The sequence below is a fragment of the Kogia breviceps genome, chromosome 6, assembly GCF_026419965.1.
Source record: "Kogia breviceps isolate mKogBre1 chromosome 6, mKogBre1 haplotype 1, whole genome shotgun sequence".
NCBI classification, from domain to species: Eukaryota; Metazoa; Chordata; class Mammalia; order Artiodactyla; family Physeteridae; genus Kogia; species Kogia breviceps.
In genome coordinates, this window is record NC_081315.1 from 65,049,091 (window position 1) to 65,076,091 (window position 27,001).

The window sequence follows — 27,001 nt, forward strand, 5'->3', positions numbered from 1 at the left end:
CAGTAGCTGCAGCACGCGGGCTCAGTAGTTGTGGTACACGGGCTTAGTTGCTCTGTGGCATGTGGGGTCTTCCCGGACCAGGGCTCGAACCCGTGTCCCCTGCATTGGCAGGAGGATTCTTAACCACTGCTCCATCAGGGAAGTCCCAGCAAAAGATCTTAAGAGAAGCTACATTTTAGGCCGAGGAATGTGAGACGTAAAATATTGGTAGTAACTGTAGGAAGTGCCGGTGGAAGGGAGTACAGGATAGCAGCTAGAGAGGACTTGGAGGATCAAGTGAAAATTTCCTTTTTCAAAGAAGGGAAGATAGGTATTTATATAAAGAAGTCAGTGGACTTCTGGTGGTGCAGTGGTTAAGAATCCGCCTGCCAATGCAGGGGATACGGATTCAAGCCCAGGTCTGGGAAGAACCCACATTCCGCAGAGCATCTAAGCCCGTGTGCCACAACTACTGAGCCTGCGTGCTGCAACTACTGAAGCCCACGTGCCTAGAGCCTGTGCCCCACAACAAAGACAAGACACCGCAATGAGAAGCTCGTGCACCTCAACTAGAGAAGGTCCCCCGTGTGCAGCAATGAAGACCCAACCCAGCCAAAGAAAGAAAGAAAGAGAGAGAGGGAGGGAGAAAGAAAGAGAAAGAAAGAGAGGGAGGGAGGGAGAAAGAAAGAGAAAGAAATAGAGGAAGGGAGGGAGAGAGGGAGGAAGAAAGGAGGAAGGAAGGAAGGGAGGGAGAGAGGGAGGAAGAAAGGAGGAAGGGAGGGAGGGACAGAGGAAGGAAGGAAGGAAGGAGGAAAGAAGTGGGAGTGCAGATGCTGATGAGGGTGGGCAGTCCCTAGGAAAAAGAGAGTAGAAATGGTGTGGAGAGTACAGGTGGTTGGAGTATTCAAGGAAAGGAAAGAAGGAATCGAGGTTAGATACAGAAACATTTTGAAAAGCAGAAGAGATCAGTGTTTGATGCTTTAAATTTTCCCAGTAAAGTAGGGTCTGAGAACCACAGAGCTTCAAGAGATCTTAGAAACAATTTAGTTCAACCATACATATATATATATACGTGTGTGAGTGTGTATATATATATATGTGTGTGTGTGTATGTGTGTATTTTTAAATAATAAACTTGCCCTAGACTGTGTTTGTTATTGCCTGAAATGACCTCAAGCGGATAGCAGAGCTGGAACTAGAGCTCATCTCTGACTGGGACACCTTTGGAATGTCGTTTTAGAGAGCGCGATGTAAGACGACCAAGAGGCAACTGGCAGAATTATCAAACTCAGTGAAGATTCAGTTGAACTAAAACAACACAAATTTGTTATGCATTGAATTAGCATAGTTCTTAACTCAGTAGCAGTAGTAGTCATAATAGTTGATGCTTGTAGAGTGATTTAGAGAAAACAGTAATGTCACGTCTTTCTGTTTTTGTTCCTCAGCTCTGTGGGTTAGGAATATTTCCCCTTTGATAGCTGAAAATAGGAGAGGTACTGGGAGTGACTGTGGTCGTGAATGCCAGGACAAGGGCGCCAGAGAGGAGTGAGTGAGCCCGGGCGCTGGGATGGGACACAGTTAGGGTCGGCAGGAAAGTGGACGGAAGCTCAGAGAGGGCTGTTGAAGCCCCGGATGTGAATTGAAAGAGATTGAGCAATTGCAGTGAAGCTAAGACCTGATTGGACCAGAAGTGAGAGAGAAGGGGGCGCGCAGGGAAGCTGTGGCCAGTAGGGGGCGCACAGGTGGACTAGTGCACTGTCAGACGAGGACCCCATGTACTCGTATGTGGGGATGCTACTCTGATACAGATTTGGGTTTGTGAGGTTGAAGGTGAAAACAGACTGGAGGTCAGTTAACTTCTGTCCCTCCTCATTTGAGATGGGTGTAGTTTCTTTCAAAAATATTCTCATATTTAAAAAATAAATTTTTAATTTTGGAACTTGTGTTTGCATAAATTCTTCACTTTGGTACACTTCACTGTGAGTTGTCTTGGTGTCACTTGAAGGTGTACTAAACATTTTCTGTATTTTTCCCATCTAAATATAGGCCATGAATAAAATATGAATATGTAGATATAGATGTCCAGAATAAAATATAAGTTGGTACTCCCCGATTGTTCATCAATGGTTAGTCACTGTTATCACCCAAGTAAGTTTCCATGTTGTCATTTGCAGCATATTCATTTTATTTAACAACAGTTTTTGAATGCTAGCTCCCCAGATATCACCAACCCACCAGTTGATAAGACAAAGTGGAGTTTATTGCTTCCTGTGGTGAAGAAAAACACCACCTCAATACTAAGCTTTGGCAGAGCTTGGAGGGGGAAAGGCAAGGTTGGATTTTATTGAGAATTGGAAGTTTGGTTTAAGGCAGGTCTTTTAATGCAGGGTCTTGATTAGGACTGGGTAAGGATCACAGTGTAACAGTTTGGGATTGGTGGCAATAGCCAGGCAAGGATTTTGAGGCAAGGGTTCAAAGAGTTTTAGGAGGAAACTTGTTCATTGGTGCTTCCTATTAAAGGGTTGATGTTTTTCAGAAGTTGTAGTGATGAACAGTTAGCTCCAGAGCAAGTATCTGGGAATAGTAAAGCTATGGTAATGAAGACGATTGGATTCTAAAGTTATGTTCATGGAGGCAGTAAGCTTTGTGGGGTGAAGGCATGTAATTTCTTTCTCACATCTTTAAAATACATGGAAACAATGAAGAGACTGAGAGAAAATGCTGAAATCAGTAGTATAACCTACCATTCTTTCAAGTAAGACCTGTTTAGCTTCAGGATTTTTAAAAGGCCCCCTCCTTTTAGGCACAGAGCTCTGTGTCATTTGAGTGTTTCCTTTTGCTTGTTTGCAATTTTAATGCTGTACTAGGTACAGGGAGGGATCAGTGTGAACCTCAAGGGACCTATAGTGGAGAAGCTGACCCTGATTGACTTACTTTTTAGGGGGCCAGGTGTAAAAGGGGTGGAAATTGTGATTGATTTAGTACATTATCCTTTGTTGCATTCTAAACTGCTGCTTACCTTCATTAGTTTAGAGACTTTGGAGCCATCATCTTGAATGGTCTGGAATCCCATGCCCTTGTTCTTCCTGCTTTCCAGTCTCCAGTATTGAGAAGCACCTCAGTCCTCTTTGCCTGTCCGCTGGCTCCTGCGCACTCTTCAGGAGTCACCATAAGCTACAAGTGACATACACTAAAGTGACCATACTTACACTGTGCAGTTGGACATGTGCAACACCAATGAGTTCATCACTGCAGTAAAGATGATGAACAAACCCCGTCACCACTAAAAGTCTGCTCCTGCTCTTCTGTAATTCCCCTTCTACACCTTGATAACCACTGATCTACTTTCTGGCACTATAGATGAGTATGTATTTTCTAGAATTTTATATAAGTGGAATTCTATACATACATGTATGCATATACACATATGTATACGTATGTATACATATACATATTATACGTACATTTTGTCTGGCTTCTTTTATTTGTTTATTTATTTATTTTTAATTTATTTTTTGGCCGCATTGGGTCTTTGTTGCTGCGCGCAGGCTTTCTCTAGTTGCAGTGAGCAGGGGCTACTCTTCATTGCAGTGCTGGGGCTTTTATTGCGGTGGCTTCTCTTGTTGCGGAGCACGAGCTCTAGGCGCATGGGCTTCAGTAGTTGTGGCTTGCGGGCTCAGTAGTTGTGGCTCATGGGCTCTAGAGTGCAGGCTCAGTAGTTGTGGTGCACAGGCTTTGCTGCTCCGTGGCATGTGGGATCTTCCCGGACCAGGGCTCGAACCTGTGTCCCCCGCATTGGCAGGCGGATTCTTAACCACTGCCCCACCAGGTAAGTCCATGTCTGGCTTCTTTTTACTGAGCATAATTTTGAAATCCATCCATATTGTTGCATACTTCTATAGTTCATTTTTGTTGCTGAGTAGTATTCCACTGTATGGATGTAGCCCAGTTTGTTTTTTTCAACATTTGAGTTGTTTCCAGTTTGGAGCTATTACAAATATATCTGCCATGAACATTGTGTACAGTCTTTGTGTGGATATATGCTTTCATTTCTTTGGGGCAGATACCTAGGAATGAAATGACTATGTCATAGGGTGGATGTATTACTTAACTTTTTAAGAAACTGCCAAAGTCCTTTCCAAAGTGGTTGTACCATTTCACATTTCCACCAGCAGTGTGTGAGAGGTCCAGTTTCAACACATCTTCTCTGAGACTTGGTATGTTCAGTTTTAAATTTTAGCTATGCTAGAAGATGTGTCATAGTATCTTACTGTGGTTTTGATTTGCATTTCCCTAGTAACTAAGATGTTGAACATTTCTTCATATGCTAATTTGCCATCTGTGTATTGCCTTTGGTGAGATGTCTGTTCAAATATTTTGCCCATGTATTTTAATTGAGTTGATTGTTTCCTTATTGAATTTTGAGAATTCTTTATGTGTTCTGGACGCAAGACCTTTCTTTGACATGTGATTTGCAAATATCTTTTCCCGGTCTATAGCTGTTTTTTCATTCTCTTAACACTGTCTTTTTTTTTTTTTATAATGATTTTGGAAATCTTTTAGGATTTACTATTTGTTTATTTTTAAAATTTTATTTATTTTATCTACTTATTTTTGGCTGTGTTGGGGTCTTCATTGCTGCATGTGGGCTTTCTCTAGTTGCAGAGAGTGGGGGCTACTCTTCGTTGTAGTCATGGGCTTCTTATTGCGGTGGCTTCTCTTGTTGTGGAGCACAGGCTCTAGGCGTGCAGGCTTCAGTAGTTGTGGCTCGTGGCCTCTAGAGCACAGGCTCAGTAGTTGTGGCACACAGGCCTAGTTGGTCCGCAGCATGTGGGATCTTCCCGGACCAGGGCTCAAACCCACGTCCCCCGCGTTGGCAGGTGGATTCTTAACCACTGTGCCACCAGGGAAGCCCAACACTGTCTTTTGAAAAGCAGAAAATTTTAATTTTGAAGTAGTTTTATTTATCAGTTTTTCTTATATGAATCGTACTTTTGTTGTCATATTTAAGAAATCTTTGCCTAACCCTAGGTCCCAAAGATTTTATGGAATTTTTATATCTTTATGTAAATGTCTATTATTTGTTTTGAATTAATTTTGTAAATGGTGTGAAGTACAGATCAAAGTTTTTTCTTCTTCCTTCCTTCCTTTCACATACGGATATCTTATTATTCCAGCATCATGTATTGAATTTACCTTTCAACTTTGTGGAAGTCAGTTGGCCATAGAAGTGTGGATTTATTTATGGACTCTCTCTTCTGTTCCATTGTCGTTTATTTTCTTTTATGCCAGTACCACAGTAACAACTTTATAATAACTTTTGAAAACAGGTAGTGTAAGCCCTTCAGTTTTAGTTCTTTTCCCCAGGTGGTTTTGGCTCTTCTAGGTCCTTTGCATTTTCATATAAACTTTAGAATCAGTCTGTACATTTCCATACACAAAAAAAGCCTAATGAGATGATTGGGATTTCATTGAATTTGTAGATCAGTTTGGAGGAAAATTGCCATTTTAATTTCCTTTCTGCATCCTGGCTACATTGCTTAGAGCTGTGTAAACTTGGGCACTTTACTCAACCTTTCTGAGCATAAATTTTTTCAGTTACAAAAAGGATGTGATTATTTACTTATCTGTAAGGTAATGTGAGGTATAAATAAATCAATATTTGTAAAGTACTTTTGCTCTTATTTTCTTTTTTTTTTGCGGTACGCGGGCCTCTCACTGTCATGGCCTCTCCGGTTGCGGAGCACAGCCTCCGGACACACAGGCTCAGCGGCCATGGCTCACGGGCCCAGCTGCTCCCGGCATGTGGGATCTTCCCAGACCGGGGCACGAACCCGCGTCCCCTGCATCAGCAGGCGGATTCTCAACCACTGCGCCACCAGGGAAGCCCTGCTCTTATTTTCTAAGTACATTTTACTGTAGGAATTAGATTTACAGGGTAATAAAGAAAATTTAATTTTTTCAACTTTCATCCACCATTTACCAGAAATACTTTCATTATCATTTTATATTTGGAAAAGAGTAGTCTTTCATAGTCAGAAGCCCTCATTTTATGTAAGTGCTACTGAGCTCCCAAGCAAGGTGAGTTGGCCAAGATTACTCACCTAGCAAGAACAGTTGAGAACTATTTTAATCTTAAATGTTAGCATGAACTGACAGACTCAGTTCATTCAACACATTTTTTTTTTTTTTTTAATTTTACCTATTTATTCTTGTTTGTAATTGTTCAGCTGGGCTTTGCTCTGTGGGAGCCACAAAGATGAATACAAGAGTCCCTGTCTTCACAGAGCTTCCAGCATCACAGAAGAGCAAAGAGACACACAGATGCCTGTAACAAGTGCACAGGTAGAATAAAGCATATAAGGTAACAAAAATATGTTTCCTGGGACTTCCCTTGTGGCACAGTGGTTAAAAATCCCCTGCCAGGATGTGGGTTCAAGATGGTGGAGTAGAACGACGTGCTCTCACTCCCTCCTGTGAGAACACCAGACTCAACCAACTGCTGAACAATCATTGACAGGAAGACACTGGAACTTACCAAAAAAGATACCTCTCATCCAAAGACAAAGGAGAAGCCACAATGAGATGGTAGGAGGGGCACAATCAAAATACAATCAAATCCCATAACTGCTGGGTGGGTGACTCACAAACTGGAGAACACTTGTACCACACAGGTCCACCCACTGGAGTGAAGGTTCTGAGCCCCACATCAGGCTTCCCAACCTGGAGGTTCAGCAACAGGAGGAGGAATTCCAAGAGAATCAGACTTTGAAGGCTAGCGGGATTTAATTGCAGGACATTGACAGGACTGGCAAGGATCTCATTCAGATTCGATGGAGAATCAAAAGCTTTACAGACAAGCAAAAGCTAATACAATTCAGCACCACCAAACCAGCTCTACAACAAATGGTAAAGGAACTTCTCTTAAAAGTGAATGGATTGAATGCTCCAACCAAAAGACATAGGCTTGGGCCTCCCTGGTGGCACAGTGGTTGAGAATCTGCCTGCTGATGCAGGGGACGCGGGTTTGTGCCCCAGTCCAGGAAGATCCCACATGCTGCGGAGTAGCTGGGTCCGTGAGCCATGGCTGCTGAGCCTGTACGTCCAGAGCCTGCCGCTAGTCGCGGGTCCTCAAAGTGCAGCAACAATCGACGAGAGGGGGTAGGGAACGGAAAGCACCAAGGTATGGGATCAGAAAGGCACAAGCAACTGATGGTTGCAAGGCCCATTCAGCACATATTTACATAGTGCCTAATAAATGCCAGCCACTGTGCAAGGTCGTCTGCCAGCCTCTTGCAAGTCAAAAGTGAGGCCAGGGCTTCCCTGGTGGCACAGTGGTTGAGAGTCCGCCTGCCGATGCAGGGGACGTGGGTTCGTGCCCCGGTCCCGGAAGATCCCACGTGCCGCGGAGCAACTGGGCCCGTGAGCCATGGCCGCTGAGCCTGCGCGTCCGGAGCCTGTGCTCCGCATCTGGAGAGGCCACAACAGTGACAGGCCCGCGTACCGCAAAAAAAAAAAAAAAAAAAAAAAAAAAAAAAAGTGAGGCCAATAGTATTTCTTCTTCTCACAAAGCTTATGAACTACTGGGCAGGGTTGTGGCACATCACCATTATCAGCAAGTGGACTTGGAGGTGGTGTGCTGAAAGTCCAATGGTTTTATTTTTTAAGGAAACCAAGGGCTGAGTTTTTTTAGGGTAAGTGTTTTGCCTTTTGTCATAGTGCTAGTTACAGGTGCAATCAGTACCGTCGGCCCTCACATCCGTGGGTTGCAAATCCGTGGATTCAACCAACTGTGGATGAAGATATTTGAAAAAAAAAAAATCCCAGAAGGTTCCGACAAGCAAAACTTGAATTTGCTGCATACTCACAACTGTTTACATTGTACTTGCAACTATTTACATTGTATTGGGTTTTATAAGTAATCTAGAGATGATTTAAAGTGTATGAGAGGATGTGTGTAGGTTATATTCTCTGATTTTTGTATCTGAGGGTGTCCAGGAACTATTCCCCACCCCACTTCCCCCACTCCCACCAGGTACTGAGTGATCACTGTACTTGCAGCTCCTGACTTCTAGTCTGGTGCTCTTTCTGCAACCTGGTGATGTGCCCTATGGAGCCATTTCCATTAGTCACTGTCTCGACTACCACTCACACTATGTCTGCAACGCTCTGGGTTACTGAAGGTGAAAAAAAAGAGGGCAAAGCAGAGAAAAAAATGTGATGTGTTCCATCATTCTAGATGTCAAAAACCTGCTGGAATATCAGACTAACAGCAGGTTCCCTGGTGTTTTCAGGAGATGTCCTGTCTGGTGGTTTACTAGTCAACATCTCTCTTTGTTTAAGTTGCTCTGGGGCCAACTGACTCTCAGTGTCACAGTGGAAATGTGACATTTGTTTCATTTGTCACTTTTGGTATAATGTCACATTTAATTTCATAATTGTTTAGTAAGAAAGTTGTAGTTAGTAAACAAAAGTTTATTAGTGCTTTATGAAAACTGATAACACTGCCCCAAGGCTAACATTTTATTTGTTAAGCCACTTAATGAGGAATTGGATTCGATAGTAATAATAGCTTACTATTTCATTGACCTAACTGAGTCCTTGGCATTATATTAAATGTTTCCATTTTATGGATAAAGTATCAGTTAGAAGGTGTGATGAAATTTGCCAAACTTTGGTGCTAATAAAGACTGAGTTTGGTTTGAGATTCCTAAACATTTTGAATCCCTAGGTGCTTTCATTCCTAGTATCACTTCTGGCCCAAGATTCTGCTCAATGCTTATTCTGCCTGTATTCACCCCCTGTGAATATTCTCTTCCCTTTGACCCAGTTCAGTCCCCTTCCCCCAGTTCCCCCCTCAGTAAACCAAAGCATTTGTGTGTGTGGCACTCTTTAATGAAGGTTGCTGCTAGGGGTGGGTATAGGAGAGGGGAGGACATAGGAGTGGAGGCTGTTCCTTACAGCAGAATGAACAACTTCAAAACTGAGCCTGAGGCAACTCTTTTCTTAAAATTCCTTAGCCACTCTATCCCTGGAGGTTCTACAGTGACCATCCGTTGTGTAACGGCCCCAGCATACATACACAGTTCTTGTACATGTACTCTTAGAAGTCAGTTTGGGTTTTAAATAACTTTATAAAAAAAAAAATCACACCACCAGAGCAAATGCTTTTGACCATAGTTTACCTGTAAGTAAAACAGCAATGATAGTGTCTGTTTGACCTGTTTCATTAGGATTGTCTCTTTTTTAAAAAAAAAAAGCATATTTTTTTTCTGTACCTGTATCCTTGTAGTTATTTACATTATACACAGTAATTGGTACCTTTTATCCCCTATCCCTATCGTGCCTGTCTCCCCTTCCCTCTCTCCCCAGTAACCATTAGTCTGTTCTCTATATCTGTGAGTCTTTTTCATTTTTTTGGTTTTGTTTTGTTTTTGTTTGTTTGTTTTAGAGTCTGCAAGTAATTGATAAGGTGTACTGTTTGTCTTTCTCTGTTTGACTTATTTCACTAAGCCTAATACCCTCCAGGTCCATCCACGTTGTTGCAAATGGCAAAATTTATTCCTTTTTATGGTTGAGTAGCATTCCATTGTGTGTATATATATATATATACACACCACATCTTCTTTATCCATTCATTTGTTGATGTATACCTAGCTTGCTTCCGTATGTTGGCTATTGTAAATAATGCTGCTTTGAACACTGGGGTGCATGTATCTTTTTTAATTAGTGTTTTTTATTTTTTCAGATATATACCCAGAAGTGGAATTGCTGGATCATATGGTAGTTCTATTTTTAGTTTTTTCAGGAACCTCTATACTGTTTCCACAGTGCCTACACCAATTTACAATCCCACCAACAGTGCACAGAGTTCCTTTTTCTCCACATCCTCGACAACATTTGTTATTTGTGGTCTTTTTGATGATAGTCATTCTGACAGGTGTGAGATGATATATCATTGTGGTTTTGATTTGCATTTCTATGATAATTAATAATGTTGAGCACCTTTTCATGTGCCTTTTGGCCATTCTTATCTCTTCTTTGGAAAAAAATGTCTATACAGGTCTTCTGCCTATTTTTTGATTGAGTTGTTTGGTTTTTTTGATATTGAGTTGTATGAGCTGTTTATATATTTTAGATATTAATCCCTTATCAGTCATAACATTTGCATATATTTTCTCTCATTCAGTAGGTTGTCTTTTTGTTTTGTTCATGGTTTTCATTGCTGTGCAAAAGCCTTTAAGTTTAATTAGGTCTCATTTGTTTATTTTTGCTTTTATTTCCTTGCTTTAGGAAACTGATCAAAAAAATACTGCTACAATTTATGTCAAAGAGTGTTCTGCCAGTGTTTTCTTCTAGGAGTTTTATGATTTCCAGTCTTACATTTAGGTCTTCAATCCATTTTGAGTTTATTTTTGTATATGGTATGAGAAAACGTTATAGTTTCATTCTTTCACATGTAGCTGCCCAGTTTCCAGCACCAGTTATTGAAGAGACTGTTTTTTCTCCATTGTATATTCTTGCCTCCTTTGTCATAGATTGATTGACCATAAGTGCCTGGGTTTATTTCTGGGCTCTCTATTCTGTTCCATTGATCTATGTGTCTGTTCTTGTGCCAGTACTGTACTGTTTTGATGACTGTGACGTTGTAGTATAGTATGAAGTCAGGGAATGTGATGCTTCCAGCTCCGTTCTTGTTTCTCAAGATTGTTTTGACTATTTGGGGTCTTTTGTGATTCCATACAAATTTTAAAATTATTTGTTCTAGTTTTGTGAAAAATGCCATTGGTATTTTGTTAGGGATTACATTGAATCTGTAGATTGCCTTGGGTTGTATGGTCATTTTAACAATATTAGTCCTCCCAATTCATGAACATGGTATATCTTTCCATCTGTTTGTGTCATCTTCAATTTCTTTCATCAGTGTCTTATAGTTTCCCAAATACAGGTCTTTTACCTCCTTAGGAAAGTTTATTCCTAGGTATTTTATTCTTTTTGATGTGATTGTAAATGGGATAGTTTCCTCAATTTCTCTTTCTGGTAGTTTACTGTTAGTGTACAGAAATGCAGTAGGTTTTTGTATATTAATTTTGTATTCTCCAACTTTATCATCATTGATGAGCCCTAGTAGTTTTTTGGTGGCGTCCTTAGGGTTTTCTGTGTATAATACGTCAACTGCGAACAGTGACAGTTTTACTTCTTCCTTTCCAGTTTGGATTCCTTTTATTTCTTTTTCTTGTTTGATTGCTGTGGCTAGGACTTCCAATACTGTGTTGAATAAAAGTGGCAAGAGTGGGCATCCTCACCCTGTTCCTGATCTTAGAGGAAATACTTTCAGCTTTTCATTGTTAGGTATGATATTAGCTGTGGGCTTATCATATATGGCCTGTATTATGTTGAGGTATGCTCCCTATATACTTACTTTGTTGACAGTTTTTGTCATAAATGGGTGTTTTACATAAACATTTTTGTCCAAAACTTTTTCTGCATCTATTGAGACAATCATATGATTTTTATTATTCAGTCTATTGATTTGTTGTTGTATCATGTTGATCGATTTGTGGATATTGAAAAGTCCTTGCATCTGGGATAGATCCCACTTGATCATGGTATATGATCTTTTAAATATATTGTTGGATTCAGTTTGCTAATATTTTGTTGAGGATTTCTGCTTCTATGTTTATCAGTGATATTGACCTGTAATTTTCATTTTTTGTGATACCTTTCTCTGGATTTGGTATCAGGGTGATGCTGGTACCATAGAATGAGTTTGGAAGCATTCCTTCCTCTGCAACTTTTTGGAATAGTTTGAGAAAAATAGATGGTAACTCTTCCCTAAATGTTTGGTAGAATTCACCTGTGAAGCCCTCTGGTCCTGGACTTTTTTTGTTGGAGTTTAAAAAAAAATAAATTTATTTATTTATTTATTTTTGGCTGCATTGATTTCTTCAGTGATCCATTGGTTGTTTGGTAGCATATTGTTTAGCCTTTTGTGTTTAGCCACGTGTTTGTGGCTTTTTGCATTTTTTTCTTGTAATTGAAATAGTGTTGTAGTCAGAAATGATGCTTCATATGATTTCAGTTTCCTTAAATTTAGCAAGGCTTGTTTTGTGCACTAACACATGCAGCTTGTGATCTATCCTGGAGAATGTATTCTATGTGCACTTGAAAAAAATGTGTATTCTGCTGCTTTTGGATGGTATGTTCTATATATATCTATTACATTAATTTGGCCTAATGTGTCATTTAAGGCCAGTGTTTCCTTATTGACTTTCTGTCTGAATGATCTGTCCATTGATATAAGTGGGGTGTTAAGGTCCCCTACTATTTTTGTGTTACTGTCAATTTCTTCCTTTATGTCTGTTAATATTTGCTTTATTTATTTAGGTGTTCCTATGTTGGGTGCATATGTATTTGCAATTGTTATATTTTCTTCTTGAACTGATCACTTGATAATATCATTATGTAATGTTCTTTGTCTCTTATAACAGTCTTTGTCTTAAAGTCTGTTTTTGTCTGATATAATTATTACTTCCCTGGCTTTCTTTCGATTTCCATTTGCGTGGAATACCTTTTTCCATCTCCTCACTTTTAGTCTGTGTGTGTCTTTAGATCTGAAGTGAGTCTCTTATAGGCAGCATATATACAGGCCTTGTTTTTATATGCATTCTGTCACTTTGTGACTTTTGACTGAAGCATTTGGTCCATTTACATTGAAAGTAGTTATTGATATGTATGTTCTTGGTGCCATTTTTAAAATTGTTTTTGCAGTTCTTTTTTGTTCCTTTCTTCTTTTGTTGTCTCTTATGATTTGATGATTATCTTTAGTGTTATGTTTGGATTCTTTCCTCTTTTTTGTGTGTGTATTATCTATTGTCGATTTTTGGTTTATAGTTATCATCAGGTTTATACATAGCAATCTGTATACATACATGATTGTCTTAAGTTGCGGATTTCTTAATTTCAAATACATTTTAACAACTGGGCATTTGTTCTTGTCAACCCTTACAATGACTGTTTTCAACATTATATTTTACATCTTTTTGTTTTGTGTATTCCTTAACTCCTTATTACAGACATATGTGATTTCACTAGTTTTGTCTTTTAGCCTTCCTACTAGCTTTGTGTGTGGTTGATTTACTACCTTTACTATTTATTTGCCTTTACCAATGAGCTTTTTCCTTTTGTAGTTTTCATGTTTCTAGTTGTGGCCTTTTCTTTTTCTCTTAGAGAAGTCCTTGTAACAGTTCTTGTAAAGATGATTTGGTGGTGTTGAACTCTTCTTGCCTTTGCTTGTCTGCAAAACTTTTCGTCTCTTCATCAAATCTGAATGAAAGCCTTGCCAGGTAGAGTATTCCTGGTGCTAGGTTTTCCCCTTTCAGCACTTTAAGTATATCGTGCCACTCCCTTCTGGTCTGCAGAGTTTGTGCTGAAAAGTCAGTTGGGAGTTCCTTTTTACATAACTTGTTGATTTTTACCTTGCTACTTTGTGTGTGTGTGTGTGTGTGTGTGTGTGTGTGTGTGTGTGTGTGTGTGTGTGTGTGGTATGCAGGCCTCTCACTGTTGTGGCCTCTCCCGTTGTGGAGCACAGTCTCCAGACGCACAGGCTCAGCAGCCATGGCTCATGGGCCCAGCCACTCCACAGTATGTGGGATCTTCCTGGACCGGGGCACGAACCCATGTCCCCTGCATCAGCAGGTGGATTCTCAACCACTGCGCCACTAGGGAAGCCCAGCCTTGCTGCTTTTAATATTCTCTCTTTATCTTTAATTTTTGCCATTTTAATTATGATGTGTCTTGGTGTGTTCCTCTTTGGGTTGATCCTGTATGGGATGCCCTGTGCTTCCTGGACCTTCCTATTCCAGGTTAGGGAACTTTTCAGCTCTTATATCTGCCAATATGTTCTCTGCCTCTTTCTATTTCTCTTCTCCTTCTGGGACCTCCGTGATGCAAATGTTAGTATGCCTGATGTGGAAGTGGAACTTTCTTAAACTGTACTAATTTCCTTTTATTTGTTTTTATTTTTTCTGTTCAGCTTCAGTGATATCCACTATTCTGTCTTCCAGTTCACTGATCTGTACCCTTGTATCATTTAATCTACTGTTGATTCTTTCTAATGTATTTTTCACTACAGTTATTGTGTTCTTCATCTCTTTTTGGTTCTCCTTTGTATCTTCTAACTCTTTGTTATGAACTTCTAACTTCTCACTCATCCATTCTTCTTCCAAGTTCTGTGATAGTCCTTATGATCATTACCCTGAACTCTTTCTTGGGTAGATTGCCTATCTCCACTTCACTTAGCCTTCTTCCAGGGTTTTATCTTGTTTCTTCATTTGGAACATGTTCCTCTGTTGCCTCATTTTGCCTAATTTGCTGTTTTTATTTCTATGTATCTGGTAGACTGGTTACATTTGACCTTGGAGAAGTGGCTCTTTGTAGGAGATGTCCTATGCATCCCAGCAGCACACACCCCTCTGGTCATTAGAGCTGTATCCTATAAGCATGCCCCCTACGTGGACTGCATGGCGCCTTCTCTCATGGAGGGCTGTCTCTGTGGGTGATCTGGTTGTCATGGCTTGCCTCTTGTTTAGTTGGTTGCTGGACCCTGCCATGTGCACAGGCTGCCAGCTGCTGTTTGGCAGGGCTGGGTCACAAGGTCACTGGGCTGGGTACAGAACACCAGGGGGTCCCAGGGCTAGTGCTGGCTCACTGATGAGCAGAGCCAGATTTTGGGGTGGATGGTTGTGGGGCCTAGGCATCAGAACTGGTGTCAGACTGCTATTGAGTGGGACTGGTTCCTGACATAGCTGGTGTGCAACCCAGGGTGTCCAGAAGCTTGTGTCAGCCCCCTGGTTAGTGGGGCCAGATCCTGGAGTGACTGGCTGAGGGGTGTCTCAGAGCTGGTGTTGTCCTGCTGGTCGGGTGTGGCTTGTCCTGAGGCTAGAGGTGGCTCACTGGTGGGCGGGGCCTAAACCCATGACATTTGGGGGCCAGTACCTGCTCACTGGTGAGTGGAGCTGGGTTCCAGGGTCTCTGGCTGTAGGGCCATGGGGGTTCTGAGTCTAATGCCTGGGCACTGGTGTATGGGGCCAGGTCCTGGGCCCTCTGGTGGACAGGGCTGTGTCCAGGGGTGGCTGTGGGCTCAGAGGTTCTTAAGGTACCTTCTGATGGGTGGGGCTGCAAGTAACATGCTCAGCTAGTTATTTGGCTTGACGTATCCCAGTACTGGTGCCTGTAGTCTGGTGGGTGGGGGTGGGGTGGGGTGGCAGAGTGGGTCCCAAGGCTAGTAAGCTAGAAGGCGAATTCCAGATGGACACTTGCCAGCATCCAGCCTCACTTGACAGCATCAGAATTCTAGATGGACACTTCTACACGGTAGAAGGAGCTCCCCAGGATGGCTGCCGCCAGTGTCTATTTCCCTGGGGCAAGCTCCAGTTGTCTCCTACCTCTACTGGAGACTTGCCAACATCAGCAGATAGATCTGACCCAGGCTTCTTTCAAATTACTGCTTCTGCCCTAGGTCCCAGAGTGTGAGAAGTTTTCTGTACACTCTTTAAGAGTGGAGTTTCTATTTCCCGCAGCCTCTGGATCTCCCAAAAGTAAGTCCCCCGGCCTTCAAAGCCAAATGTTCTGAGGGCTCGTTTTCCCCATGTAAGACCCCCAGACTTGGAAGCCTAATGTGTGGGGCTCAGATCCCTCACTCCTAGGGGAGAACTCTGCAGTTGTAGTTATTCTTCTATTTGTGGGTTGCCCACCTGGTGGTATGGCTCTTGACTATCCCACAATACTGCCCCTCCTACCCATCTCCTGTGGTTCCTTCTTTGGATCTTTAGTTGTAGAAGATCTTTTCTGGTAGATTCTATCACTCTCATCAGTAGTTGTTCTGTTAATAGTTGTAAAGTTGGTGTGCCCATGAAAGGAGGTGAGGTCAAGATTTTTGTACTCCACTGTCTTGGCCGTGATTCTCTCTTGAGGATCTAATAAAATGATGGAAGTTTAAACACTTAAAAAATTATATATGTGTATATATGTATATATATATATATATATATTCATACATACATATGTGTGTGTATATCTATATATCTACATATCTATACCTATCTATTGATTGATACTGAGCAGGGCCTGTGGGGCTCTTGGGCACAAAGCCTTTCTGAGTCTCCCATTTCTTTGAATACAGGAAATAGCCTTCATTCAGCCTCCATGACCCCCCCACCCCCACCCCCTGGGGTTCCAGTGGGCAGATTCAAGCAGTTGTTAATTAGGGAAGGGAGGGGATGCCAGAGGAGAGAAACAGTCAAGAGAAACAATAGTGCAGCCTTGGGGCAAGGTCCTGGTTCCCCATCAACTATACACATAATGATACCTTTGAGCTGTTTTGCAGATACTGAAATCCCTGCCAGGTGGGAAAAGCTAACAAGTAATGATGGTATGCTTCCCACAAGCACATAGACCCCAGACCAGTTGGAACCTGAATGTTGATGATGCTGACTCCTACTTACCTCACTGCCAACCACCCAATCAGAAGAATGTCCACAAGCTGATCACACCCCATTACTATAAAACTTCTCACCACCCTCTCCAAGTTGAGACACACGGTTTTGAGAGCATTAGCCCGCTGTGGCCCCCTTTGCCTGGCAAAGCAATAAAGCTATTCTTTTCTACTTCACCCAAAACTCCGTCTCCGAGATTTAACTTGGTGTTGGGGTACAGAGGCCGGATTTGGCTTCAATTTTGGTGCGCAGAGTGGGGCCGACTCAGGGACAGTCCCAGGTTGGGGGGTCCCTTGGCTTGATCGGACGCTCCGAGGTTTTTTCCACGCCAGCCTCTTTCAAGAGAGCGGAGGGTTGGAGAATTCCTTTAGAGGCCAGATCTCCTGGGACTCTTGCCTGGAAAGGCCAAGTCCCAGTCATATCCTGTCCCACCATCCTGGCCACTGGAACTCCAAGGCGGGAGTAGGGCAGAAGAGGGACCACCCTAGCAGCTACCAAGGCCATTTTTGCCTTGAGGACATTCCTCTCTTCCTCCTCGCTGGACTGCCCTGGACTTCCTACTCGAAGGAATTGTTTTGGGGAAGCAGAAAAGTAGCGTTTGGGATGTTGCGACACCTCTGCCAGTGTTTTGGTAAGCCCCCTCAGCTTGCATGCTGAGGCCACTTGGTTTGGTCTGTTTGGCGAACCTCTGGTTCCCGTTTGGTGATTTTTCCAATAGGACGATCCAAGGCCACCGGGTTAGTGGGAGTTGGAAGCCAGTTTGAGCCTTGGGCTGTTTGTTTTTGTGTGTGTGTGTGGCTTGTTTGGCTGGCGAGGATTCTGGTTTTGCTTTCCATTTTGTGTGCACAGCTGTTTAATTCCACTCAACATGGGAAGCGCTTCTTCTTGTATTCCATCTGATAGCCCCCTCGGAAAATTTTGGCAGATCGGTCAACCTATAACTATGAATCTATGACTAAAAAGAATAAGGTTCTATTGTAATTCTGTTTGGCCAAAGTATATTCTTAAAAGTGAGGAGAGGTGGCCTTTGCATGGTGGCCTAAATTATTATACTATTCTTCAGGTAGAATTGTTTTGTCACAGGAATGGAAACGCTGGGAATTCTCTCCACTCCATCTGGGCTCCCTGAGAGCCAACTCTGGGTTTGTTCTCTTTCAAGAACTGACCCAATCTATTTGGAAGCCTTTCTCTGGGAGTGGAAGTGGAATTTTTAAACTGTACCTCCTCTGATAGTCTGTCTGTATGGCCGTAGTTTATCTGTTGTTTGTGTTTTTGTGGATATTGTTTTGGGGTAAGCCACTCAGGCTTGCACAGGATGGGAAAATGCTACCCAGTCATTGCGAGCCATTTTGAGTTCTCAGTCTGGGAGTGGAAATGGAATCTTTGGGCTACACCTTCACTGATTTTTTGTTTGTGGGACCGTGCTTGTTGTTTTTATGCATGTGTGTCAGTACTTATATTGACCGGGTCGAGACGTCTTTGCTAAATAACAGGGCTCACATGAGACAATACCAGGGAATCCTTCCCCGTTGTGTCAGACTGGAATGCTGGTTGGGATTTTCCCTTTGGGACAAGCCTTGTTGTGGGTAACCAGAGTTGTGTTCCATCTTGTAACCACTCCCCGCCCCCCAGGGTATTGTTACAAAACTGCGAGGCCTTCAACTATGCTCCCAGAAAAAGGGAATTGGTATTTCTCTCCACTGTGCCCAGACCCTCAGGAATACTTATCTTATCTGGACTATCTCTAGAAAAAAAAAAAAAAGGGTGGGGGTGGGGGCGGAGGGGGGGAAGCCTTTTTAAAATTAAGCAGAAAAATTGAGATTTCTGGTTCTGTCTTATTTCTGGTTCTGTCTTTACGTAAAAGTTAACTTGTAAATGAGCTCTATTTAATTCACTTAAAATTAAGCACTTACAAATTAAATCTAAATGTGTAGAAAATGGCCAAGATAAATTTTGGGACCACATGATCTGGGGAATATTCAGTACTGAACTGCTATTTGCTATTGGAGGTGGCTTAAGCTTGTTGGTTTGATTAATATAGACATTTCTTTAGAGTTATCAGTGTTAAGTAATGCAAGTGAGGTAAGAGCTTTTGGGTAAAACTCTTTAGGAATAATTGTTTTAGGAATATGTACTTAAGAATAATCTCTTCAGCTTCTTGGTAGCTTAAAAATTTAGAGTTAAGTTAAATGATGGAAGTTTATTGAATAGGTAGGTCATTTCCAAATAAAATATTAAGATATTGAAACATTAATTAGTGAATGTTGGCTTCCCTTGTCAGAGAGAGAGACTAAAGGTATTTAGGAATCTAAAGGTATTTGGTGCCACCCTGGGATATTCTCTGTAAGAAAGTACATGGTTTTAGAGTTGTGCATGGTCAGGATTTTCTAAGATTGGATTATTAAATCTAGTTGGGTAGATGGATTTTGTTGGGAGTGGGCTAGGGCAAGACCAGATTCAGATTGGTTTCTCTCTTCAAAGTTTTCTTGGAATACTGCTTTTGACAACAGCTCGTGAGATCTATATTTGCTTTTGAAGTCTCTTCACTCTGGTTAAATGAAATAAGTATTGTTTGACAGATTCTAAAAGTTCTTTCAACCTCCAGCGAACGTTAAGATGCTTTAGAAGGTCGAGGCATCTCAGAGAAAAATATTTAATTAGTATGTTAAATTACCTGGCATTCCTAAAAATCTAGTACATCCTTGTAAAATGTTATCAGTCATAATTCTAGTTATTTTAAAGTGTTGCACGTTGCAGCAATAACTAAGTTTCTTTTGTCAGTCCCATTGTGATCAAATGTTTAACCATGACTTTTTAAGTCTCTGTGATTTGTAGACAGTTATTATTGTATTTTGATAAATCTCAGGTTGTACTGGGAAACTGGGTAAGAAATTAAAAAAAAAAAATCCTAAGGGAAAACTTGACGGTTTCATAAAAAGTTAACAGGAGGATTGGTTACTAAATGAACTGGTGAATATGGTTATAATTTTTATGGGTTTTGTCTGAAATATTACTGGCTTTGATCTGTGTTTTCCAGATATAGGAAAAAAACTTCCCCTCAAGTTGGTTATGATTTGCAACAGTTTGATAAATTACACCTCTGTGAGTAAAACTGAGATATTTTTCTTTTCCCTCTGCCTGTTCCCTTCAAAAATTGGAGACTCTTGGGTTCTGAGCAGCCTTATCAGGCAAATGAGAAAAACTGTCTCCTGGCATGTGCAGAAATCTTGATATTTTGGGGACCTCTAAAAGAGAGAAATCCACCTAGGCAAAATCTGATGGCAGGCCTTTGATATGGCTTTCTTGGCCTTGAGAGACCTTTTGGAAATTTAGTCTGAGACTTCTTCTGAGGAATTACACCAGAGTCAATGTGGAAGAACCTATGAGGTCAATGGACCAATCTTATTTTAGAAACAAATTAGTCTTGGCTGTACTTGATGAACATGGGGGCAATTTTAGAAAAAAAATTATGTTTCACTGAATATTAAATTCTAGTTTTGTTAATTAATGTCTGTGCTTACCAAGACTCACTTCCCAGATAGTTCCTTGTGGTTATGTTATATTGTTCCAAAATTTAATTAAATTGTCAGAAGAATACTCTAAGTTTGTTTCTGAAGCCTAACTTTGTAATCAGTCTTTGGATAAAGATCTGATGCTCCATGATCTACAACCAGGAGATTAACACCAGGTTATGTTCATTCAAATTTAAAGGGTCACTTATGTTGGGGACAATTAAACCCATACTAGGGATAACCAGACTAGTAACACTAGGAAACTGGGCTGGGTGCCTTATATATATATATAATATATAATTAATATATATAATATATAATATATAATATATAATAATATAATAATATTATATATAATATATATTATATATATTATATATTATATATAATATTATTATAATTATATATTATATATTATATATTATAATATATAATTATAATTATATATAATATATAATTATATATAATTATATAATTATAATTATAATTATATTATAATTATATATATAATTATATATAATATATAATTATATATTATATATTATAATATATAATTATATATTATATATTATATATTATATATTATAATTATAATTATATATATAATATATATAATAATATACAATAATATAATATATATATAATATATAATAATAATATATATATATAATATATATATATATAATATATAATTTCCCTTAAAGATAAGGATTGGTACAGAACAGACTAAGTCAGAAGACCTGGGATATACTGGGCTGCACCTAATGGAAGTTCTTAACTTATATTCTGATTTATGACCTTACTAATCTGCTAGCTATATTGTTTTTTATATTGCCTGTTTTGCAGATTTGTTGTTTCTTGCATTACCAAATGTGTGACTGAGCCTCTGATAAAATGATGATGTATAGTTCCATATGAGATCAATGATTGTAATAGTGTAACTCTAGATATGGGAAGAAGCAACAAGAGGGAATAGTTTCCTGGACCATAAGAGACTAGTAAAACAGGTGGCCCAGAGACTTTTGGTTACTAGTAAGGCCTAGTCCAGTAAGTAATAGCACATTGACTGGCCTATCAGCGAAATCTTTGCCACACCTGGGAATGAGCATTCCTAGCACCGTGGGACAAAATGGTCATGAAATGCCCCCCAAACCATGGTCAAGTTTATGATCCCGAAGGGGCTCTGCCAACTGCAAATTGCCATCTGCCTCTGCAAGGATTAGGTCAGTGGCCTCTGTGGCCACTGACCTTCAACACCCCCTGAAAGGAATTCAGGGTGGAGATCAGGAATGTGGCACTCTGCTCTGAGAAAAACTGGCAGAACAGGGCTTTAGATAGTTAGATATTTTCAGAAGATTTTATGAGCCCAAATTCTTGCATCTTCTCATATCTAGAAAAGTAAAGTACTGAAATCATTAACAGTGACATCTGCTTTGGCCATTAAGAAGAAAAATGCAATTGAAAGTCAAAATGGAGTAGCTGTTGGTTCAGACATATGGATGTGATTTCAGACATTTTCCTGTATTGCTGAGAACCCAAATTTTCTGAGCTGTGTCAGACCTAGGGGATGGCACCAGCCAATCTCAAAACAGTGTCCACTGGTAACTGCAACCTTATGGTTTCAAGGTATCCTCTTGTAACTATTAAATTTTTTAGACAATAAAATTGCTTTAGATCAGATATTAACAACAAAAGAGGAGACATATTTAATGGCCAATGGCTCCTGTTATATATATCTTAATACCGTATCAGAAGTTAAAACCTAGTTAGATAAAATTAGACAACTGGCTACCTGGCTACAAGTCTCCCTTAAAGAACCAGGTCCAGACTGGGTTTCAGGCTTAAATTCCCAGGGGATTGAGACTTTAATCATACTAAACTTAGATCCAGGACTTGGAACTCAGTAATATTTCCAACTCCGTGTCCCCAATTGAGGCAGGACTGTGCCCCATTTCATCTGGAAGTAGCCAGAGTGGTTGTTACCCTATTCCCTAAAAGATTTGGGGAAAGTTAAAAAAGGGGTATTAAAATCAATTCCCCTGAAACCGAGTTCCTCTGCTGAGTTTATGATTAATGTCTCTATCCAAAACAGTTATTCCCTTCCTTGTCCAACATCTGTTCTCAAGATTGAGGAGTATCAAAGAAAAGGGGGGAGTGATACCGAGCAGGGCCCTGTGGGGCTCTTGGGCACACAGACTTTCTGTGTCCCCCCATTTCTCTGATTGCAGAAAATAGCCTTCATTCAGCCTCCATGACCTTCTCTGAGTTCCAATGGGCAGATTCAAGCAGTTGTTAATTAGGGAAGGGAGGGGATGTGAGACAAGGGAGAAATAGTCAGGAGAAACAATAGTGCAGCCTTGGGGCAAGGTCCTGGTTCCCCATCAAGGATAGACACAACAATATCTTTGAGCTGTTTTGCAGATATTGAAACCCCCTCCAGTTGGGAAGAGTTAACAATTAATGATGGTATGCTTCCCACAAGCACAGTAGACCCCCAGGTCAGTTGGAACCTTAAGGTTGATGATGCTGACTTCTACTTACCTCATCACCAACCAACCAATCAGAAGAATGTCCACAAGCTGATCACACCCCATTACTATAAAACTTCTCACCCTCTCCAAGTTGAGACACATGGGTTTTGAGGGTATTAGCCCACTGTGGCGCCCTTTGCCTGGCAAAGCAATAAAGCTATTCTTTTCAAGTTCACCCACAACTCTGAGATTTAACTCAGTGTCGGGGTACAGAGTCTGGATTCGGCTTCTCTATCTATCTAAAATGCTATGCGCAGTGTAAGACATTCCTCTTGTTGTTGATGCTTTGATTGTAATCAAATAAAAAAAGAGACTATGTACAGTTGGTCAGAATCTATGTGGCATTAACACCATATTCTCTGTTAAGTAGAAAAACTTATAAAAACTTATAAAAAACAATAAATAGGGCTTCCCTGGTGGCGCAGTGGTTGAGAGTCCGCCTGCCGATTCAGGGGACACAGGTTCGTGCCCCGGTCCGGGAAGATCCCACATGCCGCGGAGCAGCTGGGCCCGTGAGCCATGGCCACTGAGCCTGCGCGTCCGGAGCCTGTGCTCCGCAACGCGAGAGGCCACAACAGTGAGAGGCCCGCGTACCGCAAAAAAAAAAAAAAAAAAAAAAACAATAAATGTTTGATTCTGTGGAAAATTTCTGATTTAGATAATATAGGAGTTTCTTTTGTGTCTTTTGTTTAAATTAATCCTTTATATTGATAGACTTTAGCAAAGATAATCAAACTTTCCTAACTAGGATGTACAACAGTGCTTGGATATTCAAGATAAGTTAATAGTTATTTTTTTGTTTTAAGTTATATAAATGAGAGTTGGCACACTGAGCAATAAATAAATGCATTGGCAAGCATGTGCTTTTTCTTCCTTTTATTTTGCAAAGTGATTTTCTTTTTTCTTTAATTTTAGGAAACAGATATTGATGACAGATATGGAGATTTGGATTCCAGAACAGATTCTGATATTCTAGAAATTCCACCATCCTCAGATAGAACCCCTGAGATCCTCAAGAAAGCTCTATCTGGTTTGTCTTCAAGGTATGGTTGGTTGAAGATGAATCTAATGGGTACACAAGATAAGCTGTGAGGTTATCCTGGACCATGTCCAATGTAATAAATTTCACTTTTGGTGAGTTTTAGAGCTATGAGAGGATGCTTTACACTTTTTCACCATATATGAGCATAGTATTAGAGGCTTGATGTACATCCTTTCGTTAATCCTTAACATCTTGTTAAGTATGAGAAAACCAAGTCTGAGAGGTTAACTGGTGAAGGTTACAGAGCTAGCAAGTTGTGGACCTGGCATTTCTGCTCTTGTCTGCCAGGTTTCTGAAGCCAGTGACCCATTTACCAAATCAGGTTGCCTTTTCTGGTATTGATTGGAACATCTAAAAAAGAAAATTCTATATTCTCTGTTCCCTGTTTTTCAAATGCCAGATGGAAATAAGTATTTTTTTTTTCCTTTTAACAGAGTTTAAAATCATTGTCCAAAACTCTACAACCCTTTACCATTTTATATTTGTGCTATATACTTTTAAATGTTTAATAACCACCCAATTTCAGCTAATTTTATATTGCCCTCCATTGTATTCTTTGAAATATGAATTATAAAATTTATAAAAGCAAAATAAATATAGTATTTTATCAAGATTAACATATGAAACCTTAAATTTTGGTACAGAACACTCTTTTTTCAACTTTTTAATACTGTGACACACAGTAAGAGGTACATTTTACACCATGCCCCAAGAGACACACAAATGTATATTTTAACTGCTGTAAAAATGTTATAAAGCAATTCTTGCCATTGCTATGTGTGATGCTCTCTGATTTCTTTTATTTTTGATAGCTGTTCTATGTTATTGAACAAAAATATGCTGGATTACTAAATTGATTTTACTACCCATCAGTCATAAATTGGAGTTTGAAAAATACTGATTTAGTCATATCTAGTAAATATAATGTGAGCTTTTCTGATTTTTAATTTCCTAGAGGATGATCATAATAGAATACATTGGCTCAAAACAAAGTTTTCATATTTTTTAGCCAATAGAATAAATTTTTGCTGTCTATTATTAAAAGCATGGTTATCATTTTAGTAGTTCTTGTTCCCAGTTGTTTTCATGACCTAGTTTACAGATGTACCTTTTTAAAAAAATCTCACCTGGTCTTTCTCAGATCTGGATTTCTTTTTCATATTGATGTTATGTAAGAATAATGCTGGATTCCTGTGTGTCTTTCATAACAAGATTTTCCTTAATAATTTTTTTTTCCTGGCATAAAGCAACAATGGCAAGTAGTAGTAGCTGGTATTTATTGAGCATGTATATTTGCTAAGTGCTGCTCCAAGCACTTTATATGTGTTGACTGATTTATTCTCACAACAACCCTGTGACTGTATAAATGGAGAAACTGAAGCACTGAAATGTTTTATATCAAGGGTCGTGTAGCTAGCAAGTGATAGAGCCACATTCTGAACCTAGGCATTGTGCTCTATTTATGAAAGAATTGGTTTTAACAGCAGATAATATATGACTAGTTTCAATCTTTTCGAGAAACTTTTCTGTAAAGATTAAATAAATGTTTTAAAATCTACATTTTACACATTGTAGCCTCTTTTTATTTAATACCCCAAATAGTCTGCCTTGCAAAGATTTAGAAATTGCAGATGCATAGGATTAAAAATACTAATTACATAAGGAGTGTACATGGTTTGCCGAAGAAAACCCTATAATCCTCCTACCAAGACATTAATATTTAAAATACTGTGATGTTTATCTTTGAAACTTTTTGTTTTGCATTGTGTGCATGTGTGTGCCTGTGTGTGTAATGTAAAAATAGCGTTGTACTGTTTTCTGCCTTGCTATTTTCATTTTCATTCCATGGTATTAGGAACAACATCCTTAAATATATGTAAATATTTTAATGGCTGTATGATATATTCCTTTGTACAGCTATAGTTCAACTTAAACAGCTATTGCTAGACATTTAGCCAATTTCTAAATTTTCACAATTAAAACGAACTCTGCTTTAAATATATTTCTTTATAGCTAATTTTTTTTTTTTTTTTTTTTTTTTTTTTTTTTTTTTTTTGCGGTATGCGGGCCTCTCACCGTTGTGGCCTCTCCCGTTGCGGAGCACAGGCTCCGGACGCGCAGGCTCGGCGGCCATGGCTCACGGGCCCAGCCGCTCCGCGGCATGTGGGATCTTCCCGGACCAGGGCACGAACCCGTGTCTCCTGCATCGGCAGGCGGATTCTCAACCACTGCGCCACCAGGGAAGCCCTATAGCTAATTTTTATTTAGTATCTATAATTATTTTCTTAGTATAAAATTTTAAAAGTGAAATTCCTTGGTCAAGATTTATGTTCATTTTTAAGGCTCTATTATATAATGCCAAAAAGAGCATAAGCCATTGAAATTGGAAAGAGTGTGAAAGGTCTTCAGTCACTTGTCAAGTTGTCCCAGTCTGGTTTTTTTTTTTTTTTTTTTTTTTTTTGCGGTACGCGGGCCTCCGACTGCTGTGGCCTCTTCCGTTGCAGAGCACAGGCTCGGGACGCGCAGGCTCAGCGGCCATGGCTCACAGGCCCAGCCGCTGCGCGGCATGTGGGATCCTCCTGGATGGGGGCACGAACCCATGTCCCCTGCATCGGCAGGCGGACTCTCAACCACTGCGCCACCAGGGAAACCCCCAGTCTGTTTCTTGAGCCGTGTATGGGTCTGTGGAAATGAATATTCATTAGCCAGTGAAGTTTGGCTCTATCCTTCAGTGAAGAGCTTCTTCAGCAATGAGTCTAACTTAGTAGTTGTCTCTGGAAGGGGCAATGCCTTTGATTTTGTACCTTCCCCCAACCAGTGAACATTTGGCAGTGTCTGGAGACATTTTAGGTTGTCACAATAAGAGATGGTGCTGCTGGCACTTAGTAGGTAGAGGTCAGGGAAGATCCTATAGTACACAGAACAACTCTTCACAACCAAGAATTATCTGGCTCCAATGTTACTAGTGAAGGTTGAGAAACCGTGGCAACACCCAGGCATAGTCTTGCTGGAGCTCTTGTACTCTGTAATGCCATCTTCCTTCTCCCTGGAAACCTGCACACGTCCTGTCAACTTCCTTCTAAGGCTGGTAGATGGACTTTCTCAAAACTCCCGCTCTTTGCTAGATGGCCCACCAAGTTCTTGTTTGTTCTTGAAGAGTGCCTCTGTGCCCTAATTCTTGGCTCAGGTGAACTGCCTTGTAAACCTAGGTCTTTCTCATTATGCTTGTACCACTAGGAAAATTTTCTTTAAAATTTTATTACTTTTTGGACTTCCCCAGCGGTCCAGTGGTTAAAACTCCGCGTTTCCACTGCAAGGGGCGTGGGTTCGATCCCTGGTCGAGGAACTAGGATCCCACATGCTGTGTGGCATGGCCAAAAAAAAAAAAAGAAAAAAATTTTTATTACTTTTGAAATAAAAACCCCTTAAGAGTTGTAGTAA

The 27,001-nt window shown here is 40.3% G+C and overlaps 1 protein-coding gene across 7 annotated transcripts in view; it reads left to right on the forward strand.

Annotated features, from left to right (window-relative positions):
* Positions 1 to 27,001, forward strand: part of CDS1 (CDP-diacylglycerol synthase 1) — a 73,316-nt gene that overhangs the window by 4,073 nt on the left and 42,242 nt on the right. For 3 of the 7 annotated variants that reach the window (XM_059066420.2, XM_067035981.1, XM_067035980.1), the window contains exon 2: positions 23,434 to 23,561. The exons of 1 other annotated variant lie outside the window; for it this stretch is intronic. In XM_059066420.2, the coding sequence (XP_058922403.2) occupies positions 23,434 to 23,561 (128 nt within the window). Of the gene's footprint in view, positions 1 to 3,076; positions 3,344 to 19,512; positions 19,578 to 23,433; positions 23,562 to 27,001 lie in introns of all 7 variants that reach the window. 3 more of the 7 variants (XM_067035978.1, XM_067035982.1, XM_067035979.1) reach the window with 3 other exon arrangements.